The 13,218-nt window shown below is 40.4% G+C and overlaps 1 protein-coding gene across 8 annotated transcripts in view; it reads right to left on the bottom strand.

Annotated features, from left to right (window-relative positions):
• DST (dystonin) overlaps positions 1-12,962 on the bottom strand; it is a 292,238-nt gene extending 279,276 nt beyond the window's left edge. For 3 of the 8 annotated variants that reach the window (XM_039568021.1, XM_039568030.1, XM_039568022.1), the window contains exons 1-2: positions 12,754-12,960; positions 12,287-12,321 (exon numbers count right to left, since the gene is read on the bottom strand). In XM_039568021.1, coding sequence (XP_039423955.1) covers positions 12,287-12,321; positions 12,754-12,934 — 216 coding nt within the window. In that variant the 5' untranslated portion in view covers positions 12,935-12,960. Of the gene's footprint in view, positions 1-12,259; positions 12,322-12,753 lie in introns of all 8 variants that reach the window. The other 5 variants (XM_039568018.1, XM_039568020.1, XM_039568033.1 and 2 more) reach the window with 5 other exon arrangements.
• Between the last annotated feature and the right edge of the window lie 256 nt (positions 12,963-13,218).

Here is a 13,218-nt window from a genome sequence, read left to right as displayed (position 1 = left end):
ATAGGGATTTAAGTATGTGAGTCTGTCTCACCGAGTGGCATCACCTCAAAATATGTCAAGGTTTACTGATTATTATGTTTCAATATGAAAAAGTCACCTGTGATTTCCAGAAAAATCTGTTTATAGACAATGCTTCACCTTGATATTTCTGTATTTTTCACTTTTGCTGTTTATTACTAGCAAGAAAATGGGATCTTTATCTCTTTAAGAGCTCATCTGCTCCTGTTTGCTGAAGCTTATTCTTCTCTTGAAGTCATAATCTGCTTGCAGTATCACAAATGGTTGCTGTGGGGAGGATTATAATGTGATAAAGGCAGAGGATCATGATTTTGGGTGGAAAATTAATTCCATATCTACAAAGATAAAGTTACAAGGGCAGAGTCCTTAGACCAAAACCCAAACTGCTTACTCATTCCTGAAATGAGACTTTGCCAGAGAAAAGATGCAAATCTGGAAAATTTCAAAATTTGGTAATCAAAAACAAAGACGGGCGTTAAAAGTGATGTAACATATGGTAGCTGCTACTCCTATGCTCAGTGCAAAATTAGGATGGCCAGTGATTCCTTCTAAACAGTGAAATGAACAGAATCTTTTTGTGTCATCTGTGTTATTTATCCCACAGTTTAGCCCAGAATTAAAAACATCATATTAATACAGCAATCAAAATAAAAAACAAGGAAGTCACACAAATATTTGTTTGGCAAAGACAGCACTATTTTAGATGTTAAATCAGTGCCCACAGACCAGCAGAAAAGTGTTACAAAATGCTTAGGGAAGTACAGTACACCACCTGAGACCAAATCACTGAGGAAAAGGTGGAGATTTTAAAATCACATGGATATTACAATGAGGATGCCCTAACACCATTAAGCAATTTGTAGCTTCCAGTACCATGTGAATGCTGTGTCACTGGGCAATGAAAACCTTTTCTTGTTCTTTGCGCTGGGAGGGAGTTGCTCATTCCCAGAACCTACTGCCTGACTCATTTTTGTGCCTGTAACATTCTGAAACAAGGCAAACCAAACAAAACTTCAAACATGTATTTTTAGAAAACCTGTCTTCCAAATACCAAAATAGCTGCACAAAGATTTACCCTAAAGTATCCTTCCTTAAAGAAACAACTCACATAACCACCAGAATCAGTTTTAGACATATCAGAGGAAGACACAAGGCAAACTGAACCTGGAATTATCTACTCCACAAAAATCTTTATGTGCATTCTTCCAGTTAGAGTCTGTTTGAATCCAGGAAGAATGATCTTCCTAATCAAACTCTACAAAACAGGAATGGAAAGGTGTCTCTGGAGGCTGGTGCAGAGCCAAAGGCTAGCTCACCTGGTCTCAAATGAGCTTTTCTGTATGAGGAAACAGGCTGGGGAGATCAGCCTATTTTAGCTGAAATTCATCCTTTATAGTCTTCTCTGAATGTTGGGGGGGTTTTGGTTTGATTTTTTTGTTGTTTGATTGATTGGTTGGCTTTTTCTCTGGAATGTATTGAAAGAACCTATTCTATCTTTATACCCAAATGGATGATGAATGTTGCCAGCCCGGCCACTGCATGCCAGAGTATGCTGTGTAAAATTACTTTCACAGTAAGGTGCTCAGTAAAAAAATACCTTATCCAGCCAAGTTTTAACTTCACAACTCTGATTCAGTGACTCATTTTTTGTCTATAGAAACACATATGGATTTCCCCTAACCAAAGATCAGCAGACATGCCCTCCCCAGGTTGCCCTTCGAGCCATCGAAGCCAGCAGGCCAGAAGAACCGCTCCCTCACAGCACCCATTTCTCTCCATTGGCCATAACCACAGCCCAAGCTGACCACTCAAAGACATCCATACTGTGAGTATACAAATTAAATAGGATGGATCAGACCCATGGTGACTAGGTTTTGGTCCGCCTTCAATATGGTATTCACCATTCCATACACATTTTATCATCAGACTTCTTTTATTTTTCTCCTTCTACATGAAATGGTTCTGGTCTCTTCCACCACTTTTTTTTCCTGTGAAAGTTTTATATTTCCGTATTCATGGAAACCACTCTTGATGGATCCCCATAATTCAATACAGTACTCTTATAAATTCATATTACTGGTATGAATATATATATTACTATATAACAGTAGAACATGTTTTTCTGTTCTGTTTAAACACTCCCCATCCCATCTTCTTTCCAATGAGGCTACACATCTGAAAGTAGTCCTCACTGAACTGTTAAAAGTCATTCAAAAGGCCCTTTCTGAAGATCTTAAGCCTAAAAATTAAGAAAGTGGCTAAGGACTTTTCTCTGTAATATACTCAACCGTGCATTTCTTAACAACATAATGTGTATTTATTTGCCCCATTTCTTCAGTATGGTCTGGTATTTGATAACCAAATATGTTATACTCTGCTATCCTTGTTATGTTTTTGCTTATTCTCATTCTTAATTTATTCATCATAAAAACAGGAATTTGACATTTCCAAAAAAACTTTTCTAACTTTTGCTTTTATTTAAATTTACAGGTAAGGACATTTTTAATAATAATTAAATAACCTTTTTCTTCCACTGTCTTTGTTTTTCTGTATTTATTTTCAATTCTTTGTCTGATTCTTTAAGAACACCATATGAATACATCAACGCTACCTCATGTGTGCATTATTGCTTTAGTGATATAAATCTCTGTCTCCTCCATTCTTTTAATGTGCAATTGTATTAATTCACCAGATCCTTCTCCTCTCCATTCTAGTTTCTACTAGCCCTACTGCCTTCATCACACGTTATCTCTATTTTTATGCTTGATAAGAAACCATATTCAGTTTTCACTTTTTCCAGTGTATAAGTATTTTATGTAGAATATATTGGCTGTCAGAATTCTGATCTTGGAACTCAACCTTTCCAGCCAGTATGGGTTCTCAGAGACAGTAAGCATTAACATCAATAGAAGTAAAAGTGCATTATCTGATATCCAGCTGAATGTCAACAGAAATCCTTCCATTAGCTTCAGTGGGCACTGGACTGCAGCCCAGTTTACCTTCAGTAAATCACAGAGAAAGTGCTAGCTAGCATTAGGCCACAATTCAGTGACAGCAGAACTCAAGTGTTTGCAAAGGCCTTTGCAGATATTTGAGTAATTCCTGTAGATTAAGGTGTGTTAATGAATATCAAAGCCAAAAGAAGCTCAGATAGAATGTCCAGCTTTGCATTCTTGCTTTTAAGGTTTTGGACAGTGGTTGTATGTGCATGAGAATTATCATCTGTTACCATTGTCAACTAATGGCCTTCAAGAAATAGTCTTTAGTTGGTGACCAACTGTTTAAAGCTTGGAAACTTTCAGGTCTATGCAACCCACATCCTCTTAGGGCCTGCAGACATTGCATAGCGTCAAACCCTTCTCAAGATGCTGGCATTCTCAGCTGTTTTACAGACAGGCTGAAACAGAATTAAACCCTATGGTTGGATACCTACTCCAACTAAAAAGACAGGTTTAATTAGATAACTTTATTATATCAAATTCCCCTGCACACTGAAAGCAAGAAATTTTAGATTCTTTCTGCTACCCAGAAAAAAAAGAAATATAGATAGATAGATGTAGATATATGCATATATCTATCCATCTGAGTCGTAAGAACGGTTTTAAATTAAAAAGTGGCCAAGATTGCATTATTTCCCTCCTTCCTCTTCCATAAAGATTTCCATCCTGAATTTACAAAGAACCAAAGAAAACCCCACAACATTTATTTAACTGCCAGTTCTGCAAGTTCAACCCAAAATCCAAGATTCAAGTTAAGTTCCCCAAGATATCTATAGCAAAGATTGCTAAGTAATGCAATGTGTAAATTTTCTATCACAGGATCACAGGAAGATTACCTACACTCACTGAGCGTATTACTTCACTAACACCCAAGGAGGATGCAACTGCGTTCGTTCTATTTTGATTCTATCAGAACTAAAAAAATAGACTGCAACCTTTTTTTTGGTATGGTTCTCTTGACTAATTTTTTTTAATCTTACAAAGGGTTACTCCTATAAAGATCTGAATCAGGATTTAAAGCATAAAATATAAGATTTTGGATTCAATTTCTCATTCCACTCCCTCATTAGCAAGCTTTCACTGATGCTGCTTTGCATGCCTTATATTTATTTTAGGAGATATTATTCTTATCTTCTAAAATCTAAACTCTAAGAAGTGCTGGAACCATTTCTCAGATATTGAAGACTGTGATTTGGCACGTGTAATATTCCAAGATAAGTCCACATGTTCAAAGGCATTTAAAGCAATTGCTTTTTACATAACCTGAACAAGATTACTTTCACAACCGAGTTCATGAAATAGAACATCAATAATCTGCTTTCCAGTTCCTAAGCAGGCCCCCCATTAAATACATAGGAACCCTTGTGTGAAGCTAGGTTTCGGTGTGAATTTAGAATACAGTGTCTAATAACCCATGCTATATTACACTGCTGTTTAGCATGACATTTGGTTTTTCCTGACATAACGTCAGGATTCCTATCAAAGCACAGGTAAGTTGTAACTTTAGGAAAATCTGATGATCTGCAAACAAATAGCCAAATGGCACACCCAGTCATGCCTCAAGATACCCTTTAAATACTCTTTCCTGTCTAAAGCTATAAGCCCCAGAAGCCGGCTTGTTCTCCACACAGCCCTATCATTCTCTGACAAGAAGCCTTGCAGCTCTCCACGGCTGCTTTGTGATGGCTTGTCCCAGTTCCTTCCCTGTTACCTCAGGGCACTGCAAGCCTACAGTAGGAAGGGAACAATTATTTAAGAACAAAAAAAAAAAAATCAGTGTACTGCTTGATCAGTGGTCTGCAAGGGAAGGTTTAATTTAAAATATACTAGTGCATTCCCCTAGCATGTCACCTTTCCAGCTCTGCTTCCTCCATTTCCCATCTCATCATGTCTCCTCATCTTGGGCAGTGTCCAGTATACATTGAGGATCTGCCAGAAGGAATTAGCTTTAAATATTAAAAATATGGTAAGAAGCTGAATAAGAAATAACAGAGATTGCTAAACCATACCAGTACTGTCAACCATCTAATACAAAGAAAGTACTCTCTTCTGTCCAGTGTGCTTGTTTGAAACACAAACTGGTAGGATTTATCCGACCACAGCATATGAAGATGTGTCTGTACTTTTTCAATTATAACATAGATGCATAACTGATAAGAGACTTAGCAGGAATATACTTTAAAAAAAGATACCTAGGCTGGAATTCATTTATCTATTAAGATAACTAGATTCAGATACCAACAACATACCTGAACAAGCCTTTGTTCCTGTTACCACCAATAAAAAATTTAACTGACGCATTCAGTGAGGCTTGAAGAACCATCCAGCACATCCTGAAGCAGACATCAACACTAGGTCAGCTGAGAAGCCCTATAGGCTATAAGCTGTAAATGCCTACAGTGAGTTTATTGGGCTGCATAAGGGGATGCTGTTCTAACAAATTCACTTTCCAACTCCTACCTTCACATGAAGGAAGGCAGTGGAAGCAGATCAGAAGAGAATGATGCCTCGACTTGGTTCTATCATTTTGTTCTTTCTAGAACAAGGAAGAAGGATAAATACAATACCTCAGTCTGACACGATTATGTATTTCAGTATAATTTTTGCTATCAATTTATATAATTGTCAATTAAGCCTGTAGGATCTGTGTTTCACTTTCAGTCTGCTCTACTACCTACCCTACTGTCCTGAAGTCGAGTGTTGTATTTAAACAGCTGAGTGGACAGGGGAGATAAGGACATTGGCACAACTTGCAAGAAATGTGTCTTTGCCCAAACATCAAGTGCAGTTAGTTTCTGTAGCTGATACGGTGTTTCCACACTTCAGCTGCAACTCATGTTTCATTCCTGCTGATGAGTCAGGAGCAGCAAAGCTCTGACTCTCCTTGGTGCAAGGCAGTAGGGCACAAGGGAGCACAGCAGGGGCTGACACTTTGGGTACAAGTATCCAGGTAACAGGTACCCAGGCTCCCTGGTGAACCAGAAGCACAAGGAATAAGCTAAAAACCAAGGCAGCTTTGCTAACACTAGATCAAGATCAGCTGTGTCCACTGTGAGCCTGACCTGCTAAAGCATCTCTGCCACACAGAGCTGAGTCCTTGCCCCGGGAGGCTGGGGGAGCCCACATGCCCACTCTCCAGAGCCTGAGACCCCTCCAGGCTGCAGAGCACATGGAGCAGGGTGAGAGGCTGCAGCTCTGGATGGTATCCTCACATGTCTGACATGGCCAGGCCCCAAAAAGCCAGCTCGGCTGAATCAGATCCTACATGAAAACATCAAGGTGACTTCACTCTGTGCTCTGCACATTCTTCCATAGCATATCAAAGGTGCCTCTACTCAAAACAGTCTGGGAATGGAAGAGAGCGTGGGTGAGGTTTCCATGCCCAAGGAAAACACACATAACAGCCCTGGAGCAGACACAACCCCGAGGTACTGTGCATGTGGTGCTTTCTTACATTTAATACCCTCAGCCTAAAGAGCTGAGCTGTTTCTGAGAGAGCATCTACAACCTGATCTGTCGCCCTTGTAATCTAACTACAGTAACTGAGAAGTCAGTGGAGATGATTAAGCTTTTCTGAGCAGTGTGTGATCTATGGAGCCCTGCATGATCCTTTCTGTCTGTGTAAGAACAGTTTCTACAGGAGATGTGGTAATATATGTGCTCACTGCAAGTATGACCTCATCTATTTTAATTCATGGTTTCAGTCTGAGGTTAGTTTAGGGCAAAAGGCAGCAGCTAGAAGTTCCCATTCTGTTCATGTGTACCATGTGTCTGTTAACAGGCAGACAGCCACAAGCCATGCTCCCCCTGCATCCCCTTGGAACCAGGGCTGTGCTTGTGTGCATTTAAATGGCACACAGCACAAGTGAACTGCAGCTCATCTAAAACACACATTTCCACACATAACAGTAGATACTGAGAAACCTGGATATCCAAATACTTACATGATAGCCATGAGCTTGTTAGCATAACTGTATTAAAGGCAAGCTAAAGAGTAAGTACTTTTATGAGGTAGTGTATCTTTATGCAGTGGTTTTCCCTGTCCTGCTAAAGAACCGTGAGGACATGACACAATGTCAGTACTTTATCAGGTGATTGATGGAGCTCAGAGGAGATCCCCTCAGCATTTCAAAGCTCTGCAGACCATCAGAAGCCAGAGCAGAGATGCAGACAACCAGAAGGCTATATAAATGTATCAGGCATTTGTACACTACATTGTGGTACAGAGACAAATACCCAAGTTAACTCCTCTGGAGGTAGTTTAGCTCAGACACTCAAGCTAAAGAGGCTGCAGCAACCAGACAATTGCCATATATTTTGTGATACAATTGCCAAACAGGCTGTTCCTCAGCACAGACCGATGCTTATTGGCTATCTAAAGGCAGAACTGCTGTGACTAAAGCTGACAAAGAGTGATGGACAGACAACGTATCGAAAACCAAATCTCAGTGATACCTAGTTTGCCATTTGACAGCTCAGTGTGCCATACTCTGTCTGGGCCACATTAATGGATATATTATGAAAAATGGACAGAAGGATTTGTCCTTATACAGTGTAACCTGTGTTTATAGTTCTCCATTCATTCCCATACCTAAGTGCTCTCATACATCTAAGAAAACAATTTATTTTTGTCTCTGATTTACTTTCCTTTGAACCTGTTCCTTATCTCTTAGACAGCTAATGGAAAAATAGTTTCAACATCCTGGGGGAAAATCATGTCAAACACAAAAATAAAATATTTTCAGTCTGATTCAGCTCCATAAAGACAATGAAACATCCTTTCAATAGGGGAATAAATGCATTTTTCTGGCTAGTCCTGCACATTTCTGGTGCCCCTTGAATGCACTCCCTCCGATCAAACAGAAGACTCAAATTCAGCTTGGAGGGTCTGCTGATTTCTTCTTTCAGTGGAGCTGTACATATCTGGAGCAGTTTATAAATAACTGCAAAGCACAGGATGAATTATGGTGCAACTCTTCAAAGACTATTCATTATTGTTTTGTAAGATAACTAAAACTGTATTTTTAGGCAACTGTTTCACAATCAGCCTCAGAAGGGGCATTGATTATGGCAAAGGTACACTTAGGGATAAGTTAATGAACAATTTTCTGGGCATCTGTGTCAAAAAAGTAATATATACATTTCCTGGAGACTGTTGTACTACAGTTTTGCATCCTTTGTACCATAATGGATGATTTAGAAAATCCATTTGCTCTTAAAAATTGTCATCATTCTTGGATGACCTATTTCACTACCAGTCTTGTCACAAAAATAGACTGAATGTATACAACCTTGTAGCGACTGTTCGGTGTACTAAAATGGAAATGTGGGGTCTGCAAAACTCAAACCACCCAAATGCTCTTCCTTTGCTACAGACATGGTTAACACACACCACCAGCCCTCCCAGGCAGTCTTTTCATAAAGTGTCAACTCCTATTTGTCTTACTGGTGTGTTTAGGTCCACCTGGGTTATGTGAAGTCAGAATTTACAGTGGACTGTAAAACTTCCACTGATTTGTTTCCTAGTAGATTTATACCTGTAGGTCTCAGTGGAAGCATTCATAGGAAACTTGCTGAAAATATGTGAGTCAAAATTAAATAAATACAAAGTGATACAACTGCCCACTGACACCGATACCCTCAGTTCCTGAAGTCATAGTATTTGTAATATAAAAGGTAAGATAAAGAAAACTGTACAGCTCAGAGAAAATTTCAGGCAAAAGATTTATAAAACTGGTCATTTTTCCCCAATAATATGAAAACTGCTACTTTAGCAATTAGCATAATTATCCCTTCACAATCTCATAAAACCCAACCATTTAGAGATCCTGAATGAGAACCTTCCTTTTCAACAGTTCTTACCACCAAATCAAAAGACATTAAGAATTATACCATTCAGATTAATTCCTTCCAGCCTAAGGGCTTGAAGCTTACTTCCCTTTTAATTGAAAGGTAAAAATCTCACATAATCCAATGACTCCAGAGGCTTCAACTATAAGGAAAACTAATTCAGAAAGAAATTTAAATCACAAGAAGTGGAAACACCAACACATTAAGCAATGCTTTTAAACTGAAAGGTACACAAGACTTTCAGACCTCTTTCTAAAGTATAAAATGATAAACATTGAATTGTATCAAGCCCAACCAAGCCCACAAAGTACTCAGAGAAAATTCCTCTACTTCATGAAAAAAAAAACTTCTACAGAGAGCACAAGAAGAATGGCATTAGTGAATTATTGATAGTCTTAATATTTTTAATAATAATAAAAATAAAAAGCCCCAACAATGAATCATGGTCCCTACTTTGGTAAAACTCTCACTGAGTTATACTGTTATTTTGGTCTGGTTTTAGTTCAGCACAGACATTTTATTCTAAAACTAATACTCAAAATAAAGAAAGACTAGTACAAACAACTACATCAAAGTCTGATGTGTCATGTAGCAATGAATATTTCTGTTGGAAATTTACTTGTTTTCTTTTTAAAGCAGTGGCATATCTAGGTCTCCTGAGATTAGAAACATTAACCATTCTGGGTGTGATTCCTTTGTGACTTCATGAAATTTCTATAGTACCTGGAGAATGGAAGACTCTTAAGAGCAGCTATAGTCATAATGAACCTAAGGACAGTAATAAAAAATATATTAAAAATTAGGCCTGACAAACTTCAGATGGTAGTAAGTGAGTGTTAGTGGGGAGGTGGAGACATCAGTGTATTATCTCAATAAACTCTCGCATCTTCCCGTTTAATTTTTTCTGGTATGAGGCACCTCTAACAAAGACAGACTTTAACCTACTTTATATTCATGATGATTCATGCAAGTTTACCTCCTTTTGAGGCAGGGGGTCAAGTGTTAAAGTTCATTCTATAATAAGTAATATCTGCATAGACTTTTGATGTATAATAATGAGGCATGTTTTGCAGAGACATTAAAAATCAAGGCCCACAAAAATGAACTATTTGTGGATTCAATTCACCAGTGGCATATAAAATTTAAAACAGGAGGGCTGAAAATGATCATGAATACATTTTCAAATTTTGTATCTACCCTCCCATAGTATGCAGTCTTATTTTTTTTGTGTGTGGTTCAGTATTAAAGGAAAAGGATTCAATAGTTCTCGCTGTGTGAAGACAATGAAGGCATGCACCATGAGAGCTGTGGCTGTGGCAAAGGATCTCAACATAAATTTGCACACATCTATTTTTTCCAAATATAAGGCTTTCCTGGCAGGCAGTCAATCATGCAGGAATTGCCAACCGCTCTGTAGATAGGGCAATTATAATTCTCTGTGCACTGCTGCTACACCACCTGCACGTTCACATGTGATGGAAGTCAGATCTGAACCCAGCTCTCAGGAGATGAATGCCAACCCACTGCTATTTACTATCAGCCTATTTTTCATTATCTCTTATTATAATTAAGAAACACTATTTATGACTACACCTGACAAACAACTAAGCATGGTGGAAGCTAGCAGATGCACCTTGTGCTATGAAACTTGGAGCTGAGATGTTACATTCATTTGGTGGGGGGAGAGGGGGGATTATGCAAAACCTGTATTTTCATGTATCATGCTTTGCTTTCACCAACAGCGCATTGCAGTTGGAAGTACATTATGTTTTGTGATGATATAGATAGAGAATGTCAAATTCTGCTTCAGATAATGTTTCCAATATTTTTATTAGAAGTATGCCTGCAGTTTTTTCATTAATGAATTCCATTAGATTAATTAAAATAACATTTTACTTGAAAAAATATCGGAAAATGAAAATTTAATGATGTCAGATGAGTCATCGTTTCTCTATCAAAAGTCTCATCAGATAATGAAGGGGAAAACAGTTCCACCACTTATTTAAAAGGGCAGTTTAGACCACTAGCTGCAGTATTACTCCATCTAAACAAAATACAGAAAATTATGAAAGAATATAACAATTACTCTAGCATGTTTCACTAAATGGTCTAGGAAATATTTTTTCTTCTAGGAAATATTTTAAATTCATCTACTTCTGACTGGATGATAAACAAATAACCACATGCTGAAGCAACAAAAATAAATTACTCTGCCAACTTCCCTTTGAAGTGTGACCATGCAGGATGGCACGTATTTCAAAACATTAAACTTCATCTCCATCTAGGCTCAGGACTGAGTGAATTTTACATGGAAATCAAGCATTTCATATTGGATAAACTAAATAGTGAAAAAATATTTTGATTTCCAGAGGGACACATTTGTTTGTTCACTTTACTGAAGCACTGTTGAACAACAAACTCAAGCTTTTCATGATTTAAAGATAGGACACTCCCTATGGCATCTTCTTTTCGTCAGTGTGTACAAATTTCAAAATAGTTAAGAATCTAAAACTAATTGCCAATATGAACCATGCTGCAAAAATGTATCGTATGCACACTTTTGAAAGCATTAGTCATAATTGGAGAATTTTCACACCCACAGCAGGGTAAGGAAAAATGCAAATAATTTAAAACAAAAATATCGTTTGAGTGCAAAACTCTCTCTCAAGGCTTTCAGAATAATAGGCAATGGCATGAAGATATGCCTTAAATCAATAGCAGGAAACCAGGCAAGAGAAATATCTAGACAGGAGTTCTACAGGGCAGCATGGAAACAAAGTGGGTACTAAAACAAATATTATTTTTCATAATTTCCCAGCAATTATGCTCCTCATTCAGAACCCCTAGGAAGTGACTGGGGTTTGTGTTATACTTTCAGCACTGGCATGTAAGAGTTTTGATTCCCCTGACCTCTGAACACAAAGTCACACACTGAGGTGTCTGCCAAGCAGGCTTGTAGTCTGGATCCTTCTGGGATCTCCCACGGCAACATCCAAGTCAAGCGGGCAACTTCCCTGACAAGGAGCAGGTGAGGGCTGTGGGCAAAGAAAGCGAGCAGAGGCTCTGCAGTCACAAACCCGACCAGCTCTGCACCTATTACCGCGAAGTCAATAACTGGGCTCAGGGCTGCCTTTGGACAGAGGGATGTCTGGCACGTCCGGTAAGCACAGCTTTTCTCCAAGTAACCAATTCCTTTGGGAATGACACAAATCGGCAGGCCGGTTAGGGTAACACAGATGAAGAGCTCATTTTGTTTTGGGAAGAAAAAAAAACCAAACCAAGAAATGAAAGAGGACATTATGTCTTTCATGCAAAATGAAAAGTTCACTATGGGATTTCATTAACAAAAGACCACGACAATATGTACTCGGGTAAAGAGAACAACTTCTGACCTTGAAATTGCGTGCTAAATAAATTACCTCAGAGCGAAAGTGATGAGTTCTCATGACAGCATCTGGAAGGCAAGCAGAAAGACACACAGGCTCCACCAGCTGCACCTCGCATTTCGCCCCGGCTAACGGGTTTACCCCGCCACTCGCCCTTTGGCGCACACTCCGGGACGGGTCTGGCCCTCCCGGCACAGCCGGCAGCTCCGCCCGGCATTTATATTTAATTCATCGGGAAGAAGTTCAGCATAAAGTTCTGCTGCGCTTTGACAGACCGGGGAGGGCTGGGGGGTTTCCCAGCCTTTCACCTCTCTCCCGCTAGCCGAGGTTTCGCTAAGGGATGGGTGGAGACAAGGCTGCCGCAGTCCTGGGCTCGGCTTGAATTTTCTTTAAAGCCTTTGCCCGGCTAAACCGTGCCAGAGCGGCCCTCCGCCGGCAGAAACCTGGGGATGGGCCGGGGACAGCCGCCACCGCCCTCGGGGACCGGCAGCGTCTCTTACCTCGGCTCCTTGAGCGACCCGAAAAGACGGATTTGATGGGATGCCTCCCTTTCTGGAGCCTGCGGTGCCAGCAGCAGAAGAATAAAATCGTGGCAATGGTCCCCAGCAGCAGCAGGAGCAAGAAGAGGGCGCACTGGATGCTGTAGGGTCTCAGCAGGACCAGGAAAGCCGCGGCAATCATGGCTCAAGCGCCCGGCTGCCCCTGTGCGTGCGCGGGTCTGCGGCGAGCGGCGGGGGGCCGGGCAGCGCCGGGCAGCCTCTCCCCCCGGCAGCGGGGCGGGCATCGCCGCCGGCACCGCGCTGCTGGAGCCGGCAGCCGGGCGGGAGGCGGCGGCGCGGGGGAGGAGGAGGAGGAGAAGGAGGAGGAGCAGGATGAGATTCAGGCCGTGACTCAGCAGCCGCCGCCGCCGCGGCGATGGTTGCAGTGGGGCTGCCCCTCCGTGCCCGCACGGCTGCCGGGAGCGG

This window comes from Corvus cornix, chromosome 3, assembly GCF_000738735.6.
Source record: "Corvus cornix cornix isolate S_Up_H32 chromosome 3, ASM73873v5, whole genome shotgun sequence".
In the NCBI taxonomy this organism is placed as follows: domain Eukaryota; kingdom Metazoa; phylum Chordata; class Aves; order Passeriformes; family Corvidae; genus Corvus; species Corvus cornix.
This window is presented reverse-complemented; position numbering and strand designations above follow the sequence as displayed.